The sequence below is a fragment of the Ctenocephalides felis genome, unplaced genomic scaffold, assembly GCF_003426905.1.
Source record: "Ctenocephalides felis isolate EL2017-DRISC unplaced genomic scaffold, ASM342690v1 CF-g0.4_SCAFFOLD_01604, whole genome shotgun sequence".
Taxonomy (NCBI): Eukaryota; Metazoa; Arthropoda; class Insecta; order Siphonaptera; family Pulicidae; genus Ctenocephalides; species Ctenocephalides felis.
In genome coordinates, this window is record NW_020537758.1 from 17,207,253 (window position 1) to 17,229,248 (window position 21,996).

General features: G+C 29.2%; 3 protein-coding genes across 3 annotated transcripts; 1 reads left to right on the plus strand and 2 right to left on the minus strand.

Annotated features, from left to right (window-relative positions):
- Positions 1 to 2,289: 2,289 nt before the first annotated feature.
- Positions 2,290 to 14,014, minus strand: LOC113372691 (4-coumarate--CoA ligase 1-like). Its single transcript, XM_026613044.1, has 11 exons — positions 13,854 to 14,014; positions 9,182 to 9,389; positions 8,146 to 8,335; positions 6,383 to 6,508; positions 5,176 to 5,335; positions 4,962 to 5,119; positions 4,784 to 4,895; positions 4,632 to 4,712; positions 4,420 to 4,569; positions 2,565 to 2,730; positions 2,290 to 2,488 (listed from the first exon to the last, which is right to left on the minus strand). The coding sequence occupies exons 1-11, from the start codon at positions 13,962 to 13,964 to the stop codon at positions 2,352 to 2,354; spliced, it is 1,599 nt and encodes a 532-aa protein (XP_026468829.1). The 5' UTR covers positions 13,965 to 14,014; the 3' UTR covers positions 2,290 to 2,351.
- Positions 14,015 to 15,128: 1,114 nt separating this feature from the next.
- Positions 15,129 to 20,917, minus strand: LOC113372239 (nuclear pore complex protein Nup154). The gene is made up of 21 exons (XM_026612565.1): positions 20,586 to 20,917; positions 20,320 to 20,479; positions 19,974 to 20,207; positions 19,688 to 19,860; positions 19,355 to 19,623; positions 19,038 to 19,279; positions 18,780 to 18,959; positions 18,524 to 18,705; positions 18,265 to 18,448; positions 17,921 to 18,204; positions 17,638 to 17,851; positions 17,457 to 17,571; positions 17,223 to 17,379; positions 16,865 to 17,160; positions 16,689 to 16,794; positions 16,354 to 16,613; positions 16,047 to 16,287; positions 15,721 to 15,952; positions 15,539 to 15,659; positions 15,353 to 15,475; positions 15,129 to 15,273 (listed from the first exon to the last, which is right to left on the minus strand). Exons 1-21 carry the CDS (start codon positions 20,709 to 20,711, stop codon positions 15,144 to 15,146), a joined length of 4,029 nt encoding a protein of 1,342 aa, XP_026468350.1. The 5' UTR covers positions 20,712 to 20,917; the 3' UTR covers positions 15,129 to 15,143.
- A 365-nt stretch (positions 20,918 to 21,282) lies between these two features.
- LOC113373224 (LYR motif-containing protein 2) lies at positions 21,283 to 21,810 on the plus strand. Its single transcript, XM_026613528.1, has 2 exons — positions 21,283 to 21,442; positions 21,574 to 21,810. The coding sequence occupies exons 1-2, from the start codon at positions 21,404 to 21,406 to the stop codon at positions 21,790 to 21,792; spliced, it is 258 nt and encodes an 85-aa protein (XP_026469313.1). The 5' UTR covers positions 21,283 to 21,403; the 3' UTR covers positions 21,793 to 21,810.
- The last annotated feature ends 186 nt before the right edge of the window (positions 21,811 to 21,996 follow it).

Genomic DNA, 21,996 nt, shown 5'->3' on the forward strand with positions numbered 1-21,996 from the left:
TTGACTATATATTGAATTGTAATAATATAAATAAAAAAAAACAGAATCAAAATGTTTTCCCCATAGCAAATTAAATAAGAACATAGTCTTTTACACATATGTCTGCCAAATTAAGTTAAAATCTTTTATTTGCATAATAGTTACAGATGAATAAACAAAAAATAAATTGTATTTTATGCATTAAAAATTAATAAAGTATACCTTATCAAAAAATGATATTGACTCAAATATTATAATATTAGCATTATTTTCCGCAGATATATGTATACAACTATATTAATAATGCACGAGCCAGAAAATATTCCACTAAAATATATACAGGCTGCCTTATAAATGATATTGGATAACAAAGGGACATGTTCTCAAAAAATCTTCCAATCAATTTTCATTTATTCATTTCATTTAATATGAAAAACATGCATTAAATATATAATTAATAAGAAGTATTATTATTACAAGCATAAAAAGTAGCATGTAATACAAAGTCGGTCAATAATAGTAAACTCAGTCAAAAAATAAATTATAAGTAATATCTTTTTATTTATTTCTATTCAAATCATAGTTTTATTGAAGATGACAAAGAATATTGTATCGAAATAAAGATTTATAAAACAAATCTCAAAATAAATTATTTGATGTAAATGCTTTACATTAAGAAAAACTTAATGCATATATATATATATATATATATATATATATATATATATATATATAAGTTAAATATTGAATATTTAAAACACTATAGGTGCAACAGATATGGTACGATAAATGCCTGTATATAATTCCAGAAGAATATTCTTTGACTCGCTCTGTATAAAACATGCTTTGCACTTACATTGTTAGATATTCTCTGCAGCATATGTCAGAATCCAAAACCAGGACTTCAAGCACCACTGGAGCATCTTCCAGAAATCTCAAGTACTCGACACAAAATCACTACTATAGAACCACTACATAACTTTTGTCTTTTACAAGTTTCTTTGACATGTTGCAATTCTCCGAGTAATTGTAAAGTCTTTACATAATACACGACGCACGACTTATATTAGACTTTCGTGAATTTAGAATTTGATAATAACAGATATGTGGTGGAAGTACTTAAGAATAACCTACAAGAGCACATATATAAATGATACTTTTTATAATTGCATATATATAATTAAAGGATACATTGGCGCTGCAAAAGAATTAATAACCTACAAAAGCACATATATAAATTATACTATTGATAATTGCATGTATATAATTGAAGGATACATTGAGGCTGTAAATAAATTGTTTAATTATAAAACTGATTCAAAATGGAGACCCTGAAAGAGATACTTATCGAACTATTCAAGGCACTTCCACGTATATCCATTTTTTCGGATTTTAATTAACGTTTCACGATAAATTTATTATATCAAAATGATCTATTAAATTAATTACATGTTTTGATGCATAAATTAATTAAAACTAATCAAGGAATTAATTAAAAACGCTTAATTAACTTGACCGCGTGTTAATTCTCGAAAATCTATTTGACAATTGATGCATGTGAAGTTAACAACATGTGTCAAAATATTTGTCGTCATTAGTATAATTTAGAGCGCGAAATTCGAACAGAAATTTAAAACAATGTGAAATTCACCTATTTGAATATATACGGTAAAAAGCAAAGTTTTTAAATATGTGATTTGAATATATACGGTAAAAATCCGTGGATAGATATCTTTGAATATTTCATAAAAATAAAACTACAAAAACTTACAATTAGTCAGGAAATCCGTGGATAGATAGATAGATAGATAGATAGATAGAATATCTTTGAACATTTAGGAATATAAAACGACCAAAACTTTGTTTAAAAAACCATGGATATATTTTTGAATTTTTGTTATTAATATTATTATTAACAACTAATAATAATATTATATTTATTAATTCATTCAATTAATTCAATATTTTTCTATAAAATTGTACAATGATTGTTAAAATCGAAAAAATTAAAACATTGGATTGAATGCCTAGTTTAAATTTGTTTAACGTGCTGAATTACGATGTACACATAGTGTCGAAACACTCAAAACGCACATAATAAATAATTAATTATTTATTGCTTTTCACTTCGACTATTTGGTTACAAATAGATATTTCAAGAATATGTTTCAGCATCGAACAAAAAATCTAAAGTTTATATATATACAGTAGACTCTCATCAGTAAAATTACTGATATATATATATATATATATATATATATATAGAGGGTAGCGGATATATATATATATATATATATCCGCTACCCTCCGGTTTTTAATAATGTCGAATTGGCGAGAGTCTTCTGTCTATACATATGTATATATAAATATATTTAAATAAATCGTGCATTATAAACAGCTTGGGCTTCCCTCTTAAGTTCGCCCAATTTATATTTCCCTGATGGAGTCATTGGAATCTGGTCCACGAAGATTACACCCCCGGTAAGATGCTTATAATCAGGCAAATTATCTAGAAGAAAAGATAAAAATATTACTATTTTTAACAATCATCTAATTGGTTATAGTACTAGAATTAATTATATCACCTGCTACAAGTTTCTGAAGTTCTTGTTCCGTTGCATTGCATCCTGGTTTTAGCACAACAAAGGCAACTGGTATGTCGAACAAATCTTTTCCGACGACCCCGACAACGGCGGCAGTTTGGACGCAGTGGTGCTTGTATAATTCGCCTTCGAGATCGTTCGGCGTGCACTGTTAATAAATAAGATAAAACTAGCTGTAAGTGGAATTCTGTCTTAAGGGGGTATTCTAGTGCAGAGCGATGAATTTTAGGTCATTTTTAAAGTGTCGTTAAAGAAAGCAATGAATGTTTTTACTATCCATTTTTTTACCATTTGTTTATTAATATTATTAAGATACAAAACAAAAATTAAAAAATAAAAAGTTGAAAATTGTAAAAACTGGCAACTGATGAAGTGGGTGATCTCAAAAAATTGGCACCTCAGTCTTGACATGATTTCAACCCTTCTAGCCATCGAAAATGCAAAAAATAAAAAAATTATTAATCTATAATGATGTCGCAATCGGCTGAACTAGCGATGAGTAAAAAAAATTTTTTCACAAATTGGCGACTGTTTGAAAAAACAAGTTTTTTTTACTGTTTTTTTTTTTTTTGAGTTTCTCGATTTTTTTTAAAATAGTAAAAATAAGAATTTCGGGATGATTCTAGTTCAGACCATAGATAGATCTATAAACAAGACTATCTGAAAATTTCAAATAAATTGGTCGAGTAGAACTCCAGAAGTCGTGTCAACAGTACTGAAAAAGTAAGTTCTGAGAAAAACGCATTTAAAGTTTTGCGTGAAGCGAAACCAGTATGGAGACCGAGTCAGTAAAATGCCTATATCTCCAAAAATAATTCAAATTTTCAAAAACCTTCTCGTACTTATATTCTTAGATAGTTAAACTTTGAAAATATGAAATAAAAAAAAATCGATTTTTTTGAATTTCTACACTAGAATACCCCCTTAAGGCAATAAGGGCATCGTGCCTTAAGGCAAATTGCTGGAACTTCCCGTACCGCAATTCAAAATTCGAGTAATTAAAAATAATCAATGATAATAATCAATAAAAGTTGATCAATGATTTGAAACTTTTAATAGAATTTTGAACCATATTAAATCATTCTATCTCAAATCATTTATTTTGATAATTTATTTTGGAAATTCTGAACTTTTTTCGAAGCAATCGTACTGCTTTAACTGCATAAAGACAAAATATAAAAGCGTGTAAGCGCCGCGTCGCCGTCTAACGCGTAAACATTGGTACTGAACCCAGAGGAATATAAACAAAATTTATACTTATTATTAAAATATCTGTAAAATATCTGATAATTTGATGTGCATATGTCTAAATGATCATTTTTGACCGCCAAATGGCATTTTTTTTACTTTTCTCACTAGAACTCCGAAACCGCTAGACCTGTCTTCATAAAATTTGATCAGTTCTTCATCTCGTTAATACAAGTAAAATGTTTTTCAACGTTCAACGTTCCCTTAAAAACTGAGTTAACGTTTTTGGCACTTTTTGCCCCATATCTTCGGAACGGCTAGACCTGCCTTCGCCAAAAACTAATCAGCACTTCTCCTTATCAATACGAATCGAATATTTTTTGAATTATTCAAATCGCTTCATCCCTGTTCTCGAAATCGTCGACGAAAATTTGTATCCGCACACACATACATATACGCACACACATACATACACACACATACATCCATTTTTCTAAGGTATGCCAAAATGTTCAGAAACCTCTGAAACTCTGAAGATATATAAAAATTTTCAATTTCGATTTTTTTGCGATTGCTATAACTTGCCCTACGGGAAGTTAACAATTAGTGATGATGGTTAAATAGGATAACATCTCTCTTATTGTCTCACCGAGAACATTCGACTAGTCCTCAGCATGTTCTTCCTTCTATCAACTAAGAACAAATGATCTTCTTCGTCAAAGTATCCAACATCGCCGGTTTTAACCCATCCATCGTCATCAAACAGTTCTTCATTGGCTTGAGGATTGTTCCAATATCCCTACAAAATATTCTTCTGCAACAATATTTTATAATTTGTAATGGCTTAAATTTGTTATTTACCTTTGCTTTGAATGGTGGATTTATGCATACTTCTCCTGTCTCGAGTCGCGGAAGAATTTTTCCATCATCTAAACTAACAATCTACAAAAAATCATGATAAAGCTATTTTCATTTGTATTTTGTATGTACCTATAATACTAAATTCATCATACTTTAGCGTGATATCCTTTATGTAATTGTCCTACAGAGTTTGGCTTTAACATTTTATCAATGTTCATGGAAATTCCACCAACCTCGGTTTGGCCATAATTCATTCGGATGAATCTACAATAAGCATATTGAAAAAATGCGGTAATAATTTAATATAAATGGAATAATTCATGTAAGTACCCATTTTTTAAATATTTATTGACATCTTTAATAAGTTGAAAGGGCACAGATCCGCCTCCGACCCATATCTTTCTAATGGTTGACAAATCAGCAGTACTTAAATGTGGATGACGTGCCATTTTTCCAAAAAATATATGCGAAAGAGCCACAGTTGTCAGCTAAAAGTGAAATATTACTGTCCCTGACATCATTATACATTTTATCCAAAACTTACTTTGTGCTGATGTATACATTTAAATAAAAATTCTTCGGAAAATGCTTCGGTGGAGATAAGTCTCATACTGCCGGCTAAGCAAGAACCAACGGTCACGTACAAACCAGAGCTCCAGTAAATTGAGGAAAATGTGAAAACACGATCTTCAGGATCGAGAAGTCTATTAAAAAGGATTTATAAAATAAAATATTAATCTTGTGCTTAATATTACTGATATCGAGCATATTTTTTTCTAAAGCCTACTTAATTAAATATGCAAATGGTAATTAGTGGCCCATAAGCATCAGTACCTCAATTAATTGAATTAAAGTTAGAAGACTTAAGAATAGGATAGTATTACACATACTTAAGGGACACAACTATAGTGTGAAATTTTCAAAAAAACGAATTTTCAATTTTTCCATATTTCGTTAGGTTATACTTTTAAAAATAACATACCAAAATTTTAAATCGATATCTTAAATAGTTTTTGAGTTACAGCCATTTAAAGAGTATATATAGTATATAGTATAACAATCATTGAATCTTTAAACGCGTTTTTCTCGAAACAGCATTTTCCGAATTTGCTGCAGCGATTACTCAAAAACAAATGATCCGATCACTATAAATTTTTTTTACATGTTCTATATATAGTTCTCCGTAAAATGAACTGTCGATTTTTTGATCGGATCAAAAATCGAATTTTGGCAGTCCAAAAACGACCAAAATTTTGGGTAAAATTCGACTTTTTTAAAAAAAAACGCCGTCATTTTGTCAATTTTTGATTTTTTTTCTTTATCGTAGTTCATTTTACAGACAATATTATCTAGTTTAACGATTTTTTTTAAATTTTATCCACGTAGAAGGCCGGAATCACTGCAGCAGTGAAAGGCCTTTTTTTGTCGCGCCGTTGGATAACTTAAAAAATATTTAATGGTTTTCTTCAAAAATTTTACTATGTGTTCTTAAAACATGTATAAAAATATTCCTTATATTTTGAAATGATTGATAAAGTAGTTTTTTTAATATAAATTCCAAAAAATCACCTTTTTTTAGGCGGTTACACTAGTTGTGCCCTTACACTTCTGTTTGTGAAAGAATTGGAATTGGAGTAAGTACTTAAATCTGAATATTGTATCGTATGCTGCAAAATGGTTTTAACATGTGCATATTGTATAAAACAATTTATGACTTCATATAATTTACTAATAAACAAAAGTTGACTTACGTTGATTGCATGAAAGGCCTAGGTATATAAGCATGGGTAGTCATTACAGTTTTTGGAGCACCCGTACTGCCGCTCGAACACAATAGAAAAGCCACCGATTCAAATGTATCTCCCACATCGACAGCCCTACATTAAAAAAAAATCTTAAAATATGCTTTCAGTCATATACCTAAAAAATAAATTTAGAATTTGTACGCTCTCAACTACTCGTAATAGTAAAGATTTATAGCTCAAGCTATTGCCAATCACAATTTTTAGTCTAGATTGAAATTAATTATTATTAGGTGATTAGTTTTTAAAATACGTTTGGTTTAATCATTCAAGAGTACAGTAATACCCCGTTTAACGCTGTTTCGATTTAGCGCTCTTTTATTTTAAGCTTCAGATTTTGAAGAGGTAAATGTAGAAGATGTCGAAGAAATAATTCAGGAAGCAGCGCAGTCGCTATTATTTTTCCAAGAAATAATGTGGTGCTAATTTGGGACTAAAAAAAATAAATATCTGGCTTTATTTTTATTAAAAAATATACTTTTTAAAATTAATACCTAACCAATTTCCTAGCCATCTTCCCTAACCCCAATATTTCCATGTAAAGATAGCCTCATTTATCGCATTTTTGCCTTCAGCTAAATTAACTTAAAAAGCATTAACCCCGCGATAAACGGGGTATTACTGTGTATATATAAGCTTTTGTTTAGTAATACCATTCAATTTCCGGAAAATTAAATAAATGTATAAAAGAATTTTTCGTTTTTAATAGTTCCTAAAAGAAATGAAAATTAGTCATATGATCAAAACGTAGAAATGATTTAACTATAATTTATTAATATGTAAATTTATGTTTACTACTCAAAAACTAAGTGCTGAAACGAATTAAGGAAAAAGCCTGCTTTAGAGCCTTGAAAAAAACGATTTTTTTTGGCAAAAATGTCTTTCAAAACTAGCCAAAAATATATCCTTAAAATTTCAAAAACAAATTCAATTTAATTTCGAAATTACAGAATAAATAGTAAGCAAGAGTCAAGCATGTATACGAGCGGAAGGAAAACATCGACGCGCGATTTTTCAGTTTTTAATTTTTTCGATTCTTCCTAATTGTCGGGAAAGATAGGAAAAAACTAGACATCCTATCGAAACGAGACAAAATTTATTGTATTCAGGATTAAATTCTATTCTAGTTGAAACTAAAAAGAATTAAAAAAGTTATAATTAACTCACTTTTTCAGGAAACTAAAATGAAACTTTGTATCAAAAAAACATGATTTTTTATTCAAGTGCAAAAATTAGGAGCCTTCTCATTTTTTCTGGATTTTTTAGGATTAACTAAAATCTATACTATTGAAAATATATATTTGTTTTGAATTTTTTTATTTCGGATGGAAATTGTGACCTGCATCTTCACGCCAAATGATACCTGCAGCTCACGGCGCACTGGCAAAATGCTTGTACCCGGCATATTATGAGATATATTTTAATGAAAAAAATTGAGAAATTTTTTTAAATATATAACAATGAAACCTGAAAGTTTCGTTTCAATTAAATATTTATTTCCTTCCTTAAAAATTCCTAAAAAGAAGCGATTTTTTAAAGCCTTCAAAGCAGGCTCTCCCCTTAATAATATGTCAAGGTACCACTGTGTATATGAACTCAAAATAAATCATATGTTTAAATCAACCCAAAAAGCAAACATCTTCTCCTGTTTAGATTTCCATATAATAATTCGCAAATATTGAACTATAAATCATATATTTACATTTACTTACTGAAACTTGTCTTCAGTTCCAGTAGGTGTTTGGAAATCCTGAAACGATGGACAATTTCCGACCTTGTCGATAGTGACGAGCAATGCATCGTGCTTTGAATTATTCAAAGCCTTTTTAACCTTTTCCAAGACAATATTCTCCGTAAAAATGAACTTTGGACTTGTATTCTTCACGATGTGCGTTATATCATCTAGAAGGATAAATCATTATAAGTAATTGAAATTATAATCAAACATTAAATGAATTAAAGCAAATGTATTAATTAAAGTACACTTACAAATTTCTGTAAATATTTCTAATAATACTAGATTGATACCGATAATAAATTAAAAATTATTAATTCAGTAATTTATTAATTAAAGATAATCATCAACGATTTGATAAACCTATTTATCAGAACATGAACGTCTAAGTAAATCTATCAAGATGTATCGCGAAGTTAAAAATATCTGTAAATAAAATCTTATAATACAAATTTGCTGGTGATAATTATTTAATTTTATATATTAAAATTTAAAATTTATACTGATTGTTTTTATGCAGATTAGCATGATGTTTTATATGCACAAAAACAAAGACAACTTTTAATTATTTATCAAAACACACATGGAACGTCGTATAATCTAGTATCGCAAGCATACAAATTTCTGTAAATACTTCTAGAAATAGTAACTTGATAGTGATAGTATTTATATTTGTACTATTTTAATCTGTTTAAAGGATAAACGGATAAGACGTTTGTGATCAGAGATTGTAGTGACAATGCATATTACAAGAGCCTCATGTCGAATCATTATCTAAAATCATTATTGATAACGATCTGAGCATCAAATAAGAAAAATAAACCGTACTAATAACAAATAAATACCAAACTATGATAATCAAATCGATGTACAAACAACAATACACTTATAGATAAAACATTGAATAAATAAATATACTTCAAATTGAATATTCATCACCGGCGGTTATTGATGACTATCGATCGTCTAATGATGATCGTCCAAATAATTGAAATATTTTTTTTTCAATTTACCTTCTCCAAGAGCCACGTCTAAAGGGTTTACAATAGCACCAGCAGCTAAGGCACCAGTAAGCAGGACCAGGGAATCAGCAGTATTACGCACAACCAGGGTTACTATGTCACCAAGACGAACGCCCTTTCGGATAAGGGCCTGGGCAAATCTTACACTACGAAGCCACAAGCTTCCGTAGGTTTCTTCAGCGCCAGTAATAGCTTCTATCTATGTAAAAAATACAAAAAAAAAAACTAGTTGTAGGTAACATTCCATAAACTTTTCGATGTGTATACATAATGGACTTAATAAGAATTAAGTTTTAACTATTTAGGCAAAAAGTTTAACTGGTTATTCCGGAAATGAAATAAGAAAAAGCACGAAAAGCATAGATTCTGATTAGAATCGTGTAAGCGCGGGCCGTAGTTCCAAACTTTGGTGATATTTTATAATTATCTTTATGAATCACTCATTAGCAGTGGCGTCGGAACTGTGTGGGCTGTGTGGGCTTGAGCCCACCCATGAATTTTGATTTTCTCATAAATATGATATTGTCTCTAAAGTCTAAAAAAAAGAACAAGCCCGCACTTGCTTTCTGAAAAAAAAACGAGCCTACCCATCAAAAATTTGCTTCCGATGCCACTGCTCATTAGTATGCTTAAATTATTTTCAGGACTATGAAATATATCGTCATACAAAGTTTCCTCAAAAACGTCAAAGAAAAATTTACCAATTATTAATTACAAAGAAACGGCCCGGTCGATCTTTACCAAATATTAATCGCGATTGCCAGCCCATGTCCTTCGAACTTTGTGAACTTTTGAAATCGGTTCGTGATCGTGAGCCAAAACATGAACCAAAATTTTACACTATCCTGCTAATTACAAAGAAACGGCTTGGTCGATCGACACAAAACTGACGACTGCTAGTATTTATCGAGCTAAGGGGCGCCTATTAATGACGTGATCGATTTCTTAAGTATTTTAAGACCACCCAACCCTGATGATATTCAAAATTACCCCTCACTACCCTCCTACACGTGAATTTTCAGTCACGACAAAAATTGTAAAATTTTTGATTTTTTTAAAAAATATTTTTAAAAATAAATACACGTCATATTTTACTATACCCCTAAAAACCTCATGTGATTAATGGACGCCCCTTTACATCGAATGGCTTTAAAACTCGGTCCAGCCTTTTTTGAAAAAAACGTCGCCGAAAGGTAAAAAATCGGCTCACACAACACATACACACGAAATTACGAATATTCAAAAAAATTATCGTTACAGTTTTAGAGATTTTATTTGATAATACTAACTGTACGATAAACTGTATGATAATTTATTTGAATATTTGTACTTTAACCCCGATACCCGCCGTATACCCCGGTATACTATGTTTTTCTTTTATAAATTTAATTTTTTTACAATGATAAGTTTCAAAAGTCTGAAAATGGCACAATGCGCATATAAATAAGTATATTTGATATTTAATCAAATATACATAAAATATTTCAGTTAATATTATAGTTATAATTAATATATATATAGAGATTTGAATTGTATGAATCAAAAATAAACAATATAATTTCTTTAGCTTAAGATTCGGTCTAATTTATATTGATATGACACACGTTGAAATGTTTTTACATTCCGTATCTAACCGGTACCCTATATCATAAACCAACCTCCACATAAGCATTGTTCCAGGTTGAAATCGTACCGGCCGCACGATACCGTAAATATCCCATAAGTGATTCAGTAAAGTAATTATTTATAAGTAAATATATAAATGATTAAAATAATAATTATGCAGTTTTATCAAAATGAAATGCGCTTATTCAAAAATAAACATTCGTTTCATGACTAGTATTATTATATTAACAATATAATCAATATATATTTAATTAAACTCTGAAAATTAGTTGCTGATAATTTCGCGCCAATGCGAATGAATCATACGCAAAATTAATTGCTAATGATTAATTAATAATAATGATTCATGCAGAAAATTTATTATTCTTATAATGTTGTGAAGAAAAACTCCTTGCAGATTTCTTACATGTAAACTAACAATAATTATCAATTTCAAAACAAACCGTTAGGTATAAAATCGTTTCAACTTCTCGCGGACTATTAGTTTGAGTGAAACATTTGTTCCATAAACGTGCAATATGAATATAATTATAGTGAGTTTCGTCTTTTATTTGGCGGTAGTAAAAGGTCATAATTTGAGTGAAATACGAAAACTATCTACGCACATTGATGTGCCACTTTATGAAGCTCAGGATTATGATTCGAAAAAGCATATTGGAGTCGATATGAAAGTTACACAGGAACTTATTGCCGTCACTGAAGGAATTAAACGGATACTAAATTGGGCGGACATTGAACCAAACAGTTACGAAGTAGTTAAATTTAAATTATATTTTTTGGAATTATACAAACTCGCAACTTCAAAATCATATGAAAAACTGTTATCATCGATTACACTAAAAAAAATTCCATCCTTCACACAGTATATCAAAAATAAAAGTTCTATTATGGAAAAGAAACAGGGAATTAAAACTATTGCCATGAAACATGAAGAACTCTCAGATATAATGGTAATGTTGGATATTTTTTCCCAATGGCTTGGGAACTTAAATTGTGAAAGTATTTTTTCTAGTATAAGCAACATGTACGATATGAAAGAAGCATTAGTTACCCAAAATTTTAAAGATGCCGACAATTATTTAGGCAAATTTCTTATTATTATTCAAACGCACATAATTGATAAATTGAGTCAAACAGTTCCAAAAATTCAAGAGTAACACAAAATTTGGTTAGAGTAGCGGACAGATTATCAGGACATTGGAATGAAAAGTTTATAAAATAATTCAAAATAAACGGAAATATCTAATTGAATGCAGATTCATTAATGGGAATGGATTTGGAAGCCGAATAATTAATTAATGTGCTATTGTTGACATTCTATTATTAGTTTACAAAACACTCTGTATCGACATCAATGTCATATTATAATTATGTAAATTCCTAGCCTTAAGTTCATATATTTATTTTAATTATAAATATTTATAACATATTTTAAAATATAACCTAATTATATTGTTTATTATATAAGTATATGTATCATCAAAAATTAAAATAAAAGTTAAAATGTACTTATAATTTGCAGAAAATTCGTTTGACTTAATTTCATCAATTTTTCATGCAAGACTACTTAGAACAACAACTTACAGTAAAAAATAAACAATTTTATGTAATAATGAAAAATCTACAATTGATAGATTTTCAATCGATAGATTTATAGCAGAATAAAGATTCATTTAAATACAATCCGAAAATGAAAATTATTCTCAATTTATGTATATTATGATTCCAAATAGCAAAAAATAAATTATTAGAAAAATAGCGCATTATGCTCTTGGGGCGTATAAAAAAATAGTAATTTGGTTTGACCATTCTAGTTTAGTTAAAAATGTATCAAAAAAATTAAAATATCAAAGAAATTTGAATTGCCATAATTCTTGAAAACACTATTTTTATGTAACTATGACTGACATGGCTCTATATTAAAAGTTTTTTTCTTAACGAACCAAGAAATTTTCAGGTCAATTTGTGAAACATATATGCCTGACAAAGCTTATGTAGACTTTCTTAGCGTCAGATACATATGATATTTTATGATATTTTGTGTTAATAAATATCATTCTGATTTACGGAAACCCACATGTTTTTTTTTCAACAATACACGCAACTACTACATACAATTATTATCTAATAATCGTCATTGAAAATGGAATGTACAGATTTGTTGATTGCTACAAACACGAAATGTTTATTATTATATTTACATTAATTGATTACCAAATAATTATTTGATTTATTATGTAAATGTATATATATATATATATATATATATATATATATATATATTACATATTGAAATATTTATATGCAAGCAAATAAACGAAATAAAAAGCAAAAATAATTTAACTATTTATTATATGTATATAGGTTTGAACACTGTATGTGTATCATCATTTAGCCAAATTCTAAAGATTTTACAAAGTTAAAAAAAATAGAAAAAATTAATTAATGTTAAATATTAACATTATGTAGTTAGCCACGTGGTTACCAAATGTATATAAACGTTTATATTATTTTTAAAGTTTATTTAAGAAAAAACATGCAATATGTTTAAATTTTACTTAAATGAAAATTGTTTCATAATCTCGCATACCAGACACCTCTATCTGACTGAGATGAAAATAATATTTAAAATAAATATAAAAAAATGTTTGTTTTATTGATATTTATGTTTAAATTTGTTATAACTTCTCTATGAGTTATAGAAGAAATGACTAAAGTATATAGTAATTTTATTATCAATTTTAAACTTGTTAAATTGTTAACAACTGTTAAACTTGTAATTTATTTAGAATTTATGAACTTACTGAATTTTGACATACATGCAGTATCGAAACTTATATAATAAACACTTAAATTAATTATTGCTTTTTACTTCGACTTTTTGACTGCAAATAAAGTAACCCAAAACAAAAAAGCCTAAAGTTTAAGTTCACCTTATTATATAGGTAGCCGATATCACGATATTTCGCAAGTAAATTTAATATCATTTCATACAAGATAGTAAAAATAAATTTGATAATAATAAAAATTCACTCACATGTCCAATTCGCTTTTCATTTCTTTTCATAGCATCTAACAGCAACTTTCCAACGGACACATCTGGAACAGGCGGCACGTATTTTCCAGTCTTAATTATATTATTTTCCATTTCAAACGATCCAAATCAGAACTCTCACCGGCAAGATATTTTCTTTTCAGAGCCAAAGCAATACTAAACAGATAAACTATCATTTTGTTATATATGTTGGAATTATTATCAATAGATTACCCACACCATTGCGACAAACATGTGAATTGTCCAAGTCACGATTATTGAGCTAATGGGCGTATTTTGTAATGCTAATCTGCCAAATAATTGGGTGATGTGACGATGTAATAAACATGTTTATACATTTTATGTTTATTTTCCTGACAAACTTTTAAATTATATTTTTATTGAATATGGAGAGTGTGATATCGCATGATCCGATATAAACGACCATTTCAAGAATAAGAAGTGGTCAATGGATAAAATGTAGCCAATTTTAACGAATTGACCCCTGAGTAATAAATAAATCAATAAATGAATAAATAAAATGCTTTAATTTATTTGAAAATTAATTGAATAGGGCAACAAATATTAATGAAAATTAATAATGAAATGATAATTACGCTGAAAAAAAGGAGAAGCAAGAGGCATTCTTTCCCAAATCGATATTTAGCAACTTTTAAAATGGTAACGACGGTAATTTTAAACACGGCACATTATTAAAAACTTTGATGATTTTTTATAATTAAACCATTTTTTGCATATTTTTAATGTTTTAGTACGTTTGTTAAAACCATGAACTCTACCACAATAAAACGATTCATAAATTCGAAGAAACGGCCCTACCAATCTTTCCCAACAACTAATTAACGCGATTTCCGACTGATTTTCAAGTAGTTCTTGAATTTCCAAAATCGGTGTATAATTTTTGGCAACAACGTAGGCAAAGAATTTATTTTTTTCTAAAAAAAAAAAAAAAAAGCCTCGGCTAATCGCCTCGCAAAACTAAACCACGCAATTTCTTATTGAATTTCAGAAATGGCTGTTAAATTTTCTAATAAAAAACCATTTAAGCTCCTAATATGTTATTTTTAATTTGTTATTCATTTCGTTGACAAATATTAACTCCACTTCACTGCACTCACACACAATCAATTCCACAAAATATTTTATCAGAATTTTGAACATCTAAATAAGAAGCCCTTGCAAAAAACATAACAAAGTATTATTGAAAAAATAATATACATAATAGTGTAATTCATAATAATTATCTTAATATATTTAGTTAGTATAATTTATTTAACGACTAAGTTGTGTCTGCAATGAACGGAATTGCTGAACAATACTTTGAGATTCAGTTGCTGAAATACTCATTGCCGTATTGATGCAGGATGATACAAAATCTTGCAAAACAGTTGTTAACTTTATCCTAGCAAAAAAAAAAAAACATTTTGATCAGTATTTCCCTAATTAAAAAACTTACTTGATTATAATTATAACAAACGTACCTAGTTTTATATGATAAACTCGATTTTTGTTCAATGAATCGTTCAACTACTTGTGCACAAGCTTGAAGAAAATATAATTCGTTACCCTCATGAGACCAGCATCGATCATTTGAATGCAAAATGCTAAAACAAAATAATGAGTAAAAAGTATTAAAAAAAATTTGTTTAAATTATGATTGTTCCTACTGGTTGTATGTTTCATATATGTTCTCCAACGTAATTCCACTTTGCAGTAAAGTTCTAGATACTTGTGAACAATCACCTCCAGTTCGACATGATAAAATTTCCAGCTTACGGGTAATAAAAACTGCAACATAATCATAATACATGTTTTAATTTCTTAATAAATGTTTATATTTTGTTCTTACCTAAAGGCAGGCAATATGGGGTGCTTCTATACTGGGTTACGAGAGGTTTGATATTTAATAAAACTTTTTCCATCCTGTATTGAAGTGGTGCTTCTTCTGCTTGATGCAATTGTTGGTCTAGAATATTTGACCAAACACTTTCAATTAATCTAGGATCGTTGTGATCAGAACATTTCAATAAGGCCAATTTTGCCTCATATAAATTCAGTGGATCTGCAAAATCTTGATATAGCTGGAAAGTAATTTTATAATATAAATAAAACTACTGTATATATATATATATATATATATATATAATACATTATATGTAAGTAATATATTATTACCTGTGTAACATCAAATAGTCGTTTATTCAAAATAGATAAAATATTATCAACATCTTGTATTTGAGACTTCATCAGCTGTATATTATCAATAACTTTTTGTTGAATAGCTGCTATTTCAATCTTATCCTCTATATCTCTCATGAACAGTCCATTTTGTGTAGTGAATCCAGTTTTATTATTTCTCAAAGACATTACTGCGCGACCCATGTATCGAACCCTTTCTGACAGAGTCATATTCACACTAAAATATGAAATATTTAAATAGTACCAAACAGAAATGATAAACATTTCTATGATGAATGCATACTTTTGTGAAACAGCCAAATTGTAAAGAAGTTTTGCAGCAGTAATGTGTTCCCCATGGATTTCATAATACTTATATAAAAGCTCACAAACTTGAATGTATTCTGGTTTTCTGGTCAAAACAGATTCTAAGTAACTAGCTAATGATGGTGATGCATGTGGTATGATCTCTCCGAGCATGTCATGATTAAGCATCCATTCATATACAGAAATGTGTAAAAGTTCATCTTCATTTTGCAGCACTAATTTAATAATGTGTTCAATCTTAAATAGACAAAAACAGAACAATTATCTATATAAAAATATGCATTTATCTACAACTAATATAATGAAAATTACATGTTTGCTTGCATTTGGTAAAAATTCTGTTGATGCATTATTTGGTTTATCCACAAATTGTACCAAGTGTTCTAAGGCCAATATGATTTCACGGTACATCTTCATTCTTTAACAAAAAAAAAAAAATGTAAATGAGTAAAACATGAAATTGTTTTTATACATATTACTAAAAATACCTTTCAGATAGCATTTGAGAGCCTTGAATATCTTCTTGAGGTTCTCTATTTTTGTAATGAGCCAATGCAATACCATTCGGGTCTAGAGCCTTTGCAGATGCACTGCAAAGATGAACTAATGCATAGTAACCTTCAGCAGCTGCAAACTGAGGGCAAACTGCATGTAGACAAAGATCCGGGACAACCCTTTTACATAAATCTAAAGCCAATTGAATCATATCATCGCGATCATCAGGATGGATCTCCCTCTTAGGTTTCTTGTTATCAGCTATTATTTTTAAAAGTATTTCATTTGCCTAAAATCCAAACAATAATTATAATTTTGGATATAATGCACTTGTTAGTACAAAAAAAATACTTTTGAACAAGCAGCATCTTCGCTTCTGTATAAAGTAGGACAAAGCTTCCGCAGTCTTGTGCTGATGTTTTCCACGTCCGCATTATTGCTCAAGTAAGAATTGATTAGAGAAATGATCATTGCGACACAAACTCCATAACCAAGCACAAACAAATCCCTGGCAATAAAAAATATTAATTGAGATTATTTCTTTGAACTACAAACAAATATATAAATGTGGATTTTTATATTTACTTAAAAGTGAACTCTGCAAGACGCTCTTGCATATCTTCAGGAATCTCTGCTGCAATCAAGTGAAAACGATGTTCAATCAAAATTTTCCAAAGATTCAAAACCTCGCAAACATGAGCTAAAAAAATTTCTAGTATTACTAATAAATTTACTTATGAGACATGTTTGTGGATACCCCATTTACCTAAAAATTTCAACATTGTTTCTAACTGAGTTTTTTCTTGCATGTAAGGATCTAAATTTTCAACACCAAAAGTAGCATTACTATCTGCACCAACAGGAAGTCCACAAGTTTTCTTGAGCCCCGTTATAGACATGTGTTTATTTAAAAATTGTCCGAGGGTATATAAATGATACAGAATAACTTCACAATCCTCCTTTGTTAAAACACTTAGCAACTGCAATTTGAAATAAAAATGTTTAAAAATTAATATTCAAATATGACTAAATAATTATTGTTTTCATACATTATGTTTGCCACTTTCAGTGACAACTTTTTGTACACAATTTCTGTTCCATAAAGGTCTCAATATTCTACTAAAATATAAATTGAGTCCTATATGTTTAGTCGAAAATTGTATCATAGATGTTGATCCCGGTTTTCTTGTATCGGGAGACATGTAATTCAAGTTATTTCTGGGAGTCATTAAAGTTGGTGACTGAGGAGGTTGGGCCTGATATCGCCCAGGGCTATTCATTAATTGAAATCCATGCATCGGTGTTGATGCCACATATGGAGCAAATGTATTATCTGAAACAAAAATATGTATTAACATAAAACTAAATAACATATGAAACCTAACATGCATACCGTATCGAGTCTTGTTTATCATACTGGCATTCTGCATATCCTGCGAAGGGCAATTTATTTTTTGGGGGTACCCACCATACAAGAAAAATGCTTGTGTAGCCCATTCCATTATTTGTGGTGATGATTGACTTTCTAAGCATGCCAAAACAAGAGACGTAGCACAGGCTTGTGCATCAGGCTGGGACTATCAGAGAATATTCTTAACATTAGTATTTAAATGATTATTAAAATATTTGCACTTTACAAATTTGGTTATCACCTCAAAGTAATATTTAACAGCTTCATTGGCAGCTCCTTGGCTATTAATTAACAGTTGTTTTAATACATCAACAGGTCTTAGCAAAGATACAATGTGACAGCCTTGAGGGGAAAGTATTACCCATCTCCTGGGGGTTTGCAAATGCTGCGATACTACTAATGGTGCTGAAGCTATCATAGGATCTGTATTTAAAGTAGCAATCACAAAATTTTAAGACCAGATCAATATAAAGTTAATATAAGAGTTTTTAAATAACCTCTCAATACAGTCATATTATCCTCAGTATGCTTTAATTCTGCGGCTGTCCAAGTTGGACCATCCAGTGGCAATCGAGTAACAGATTCTACCAACTGGTTATGAAAAGGAAAATTGTCTATACTCAAACACCATAATGAGTCACGATCAGGTGTATCTGATGTGAGCATCAAATAATTTCCTAAAGTATTAGAAAAAATTAAAAGGTTTTAGCAAATGTTGTAGCAAATTGAACAAAGAAAGAATATTTCCATTATACCTTTTTTGTATAATGCAGTATGTGCTTGTGATGGTCTACTGTGTGAACTTCTTGGACTATATCCTGGTGGTAGCCTTATATGCATCATTTGCAATTTGAAAGGACGACTACGTTCATAGCCTGTTGTAAAATACAAACGTACACCACTACCAGTCATTGCTACCATGTGGTATACATTGCATTCTTCTTGGCTTACTGGTATGACTTCAATTATATGCTGATATAAAGACTCATTTATAACACTAAAAATTATTAAAATATATATATTTATAATTAAACAATTATTGTTAATACTTTTAGACAAATGTTACACTCACGGTAGAACGCTCCTGGCACATCGTGATATCTGTGCATGAGACATGCGTGCAACTGATTTCATTTCATCCCCACTTTCACCAAGATCAAAAACTTCAATGCTACTATTTTGGGTAAGGCAATATAGTATATTACGTCGCTCATCAATTGATATAGATACTATAGGATCAACTTCTACCATAGAAGTCAGAATAGCAGGAATGAAAAAAGATAGTTTTGATGAATGATGGTTAACTCTTTTAAATCTTCTGCCAAACCAACTGTTCTCTGACTAGAAAAAAATATATCTAATGCTAACTGTAGATACAGATATTAAACATATTTTTGAAATATACCTTATATATTATTTCATAAAGACTACCATCCTTGCCGCCTAAGAAAACTCTACCTGTATCTGTTGTTTTTATCACATTAGTTATAACACCATCATTGCTTATAGTAAATATGGGTTCTGATATAAGAGTCAGATCAGTTTTATTTTTATTATTATCATTCTCTGAAGCAACGCCTGTAGACAAGAGTAATTAATCAAGCTAAATTGAAATGCATCTTGAATAATATTTAAAACTAAAGTACTTCCATTTCATTTATTAATTTAAGTAAAATTTTGTGGATACTTACCAATAAAAATTGTCTCAGATATAGTACTTAAAATTAATAAATACTGAATACAAGATGTGAAAACATTGGCGCAAGGTTTGACTAGTCCAACAGCTAATATGTTTTCACAACTAGCACTAAAATATCGCACATCGCCAGACCTCTCAAAAGTCCAAATATAAATATCACTGTCAACAGTAAGCCAAGCTCGGCCTATTTCTTGGAAAATGCCCATCATGCAGTTGGCTTTCATGTCTAGTTTATTTGAATTTAAGTCAATATTACCATAAATTATAAATTAATGATTATGACAGTTGTTGGAAAATTTAAACTTGCATAAAGTTGATTATCATACTATAAAGGATACGTTTTATATGCTCTAATATTTCAGGTGGCAGTGGTGTTTTATGCACTGTTTGCACTTGATTTATATTCATTAGGCCTCGAGACATCTCTAGAACATTTGGATAATCTTGTTCAGTACCTCCGCTTAAAGTTACAACGCCAACTGCAGATCTTGCACATTTCTAAATACATATTATGTTATAAAACTAAATCATAAGAATGGTTTAATTGGTTTAAGCTAAGAAAGTAACTTTGTAAATATTTAAACAGTTAGTGCAATTTGTTCACCTCATTAAGAGTTATCACACATGTATCCAGAGCAAGATGTTGCTCCACAATCTGCTTGGCCTGCTCCAGGTCATTTTTCTGTTGCCTTGAGTGATCCATCATTGTTTGGTCCGATATATTCAACATTTAAAAAAATATTCAAAGAAAAAATACTAAAATTTATCGTTAAAGCCCCTGCATCAATAATTAAAATATATATAACATAAAATTAAATAACAAAAACTTAAATAAAACCAAAATGAAATTGTGAAATTTGCCAAAAATATGAATTGCACAATTGGATTGCAATGTATAAAATGTTGATAACAGATTATTCTAAAATTGCAGATGCCACATTGGGTACACTTAAATGATTTTAAAAACAAGTAAAATTAGCAAGATTCTGCTTGATTTTCCACAAAAATTCTAATTCTGAACACAACATTTTATTGTCTAGAACACAACCTAACCAAAAATTTTAACCGCCGAATTAGCAAAACAAAGAGATATAAACGAAGTTTTATAAAGATGGCCTACCATTAATAAATTTAATTTCGATTAGGTATATTTTGAAACATGAAATTTACTCGACTTCCAATAAATAATCTACTAAAGATAATAGAAAATGTTTGCACTAAAATTCACAGACAAAACAAAGTTAAAAATTATTGTACAAACACATTCATATGCAGAATGACAATAATGACAGATAATAAGTCATTGCACTAAATACTAATAACCTCTTCAGCTAAATACTAATAACAAATTGAAATTACATGATTTCAAGTTATTTATAAAATATTTTGTTCTAAAATGAATAACAATTGTCCACAAAAGCAATGAGTAAATTGCCAAAAGCTACCCTTTCTCTGAAAGAGGTTGGTTCAGTGATATTTCAATTTAAGATACTTATGCAATACTGCTTTGCAAACCAATATCATTGTTATTGATAATAATTAAACGAAATCTGGTTATATAAATATTATTCTCATGCATTCATATATTACAGTTTATGCTTCGTCAAGAAGCAATAAAGTTATTTCGAGATCTCTTACGTACAATAAAACAAATACCTGATAAAGAGTCTCAAAAGGAACTACGGGACTGGGTTAGACGAGATTTTGAGTTGCATAAGAAATACACTGATGAAGTATCTGTTAAAATGGCTTTACAATATGGGAAACGAAGTCTGAGAGAACTTCAAACTAGTTTAGCATTAAGTCAGTAATGTTTTAAGAATAATGAAACAAACAATTATGTAAATACTATTTATAATAAATCAATTTACACTTATATCTCAAATGATTATCAACAATTGCATTCTTGAACCAGTTTGTGCAACTAGTTGAAAATATTATATAAATATAAATTGCATGTTGGTTTGAATATCTTTTTATTAAAATTAAATTCACCTCGTTTTATCACAAAACTA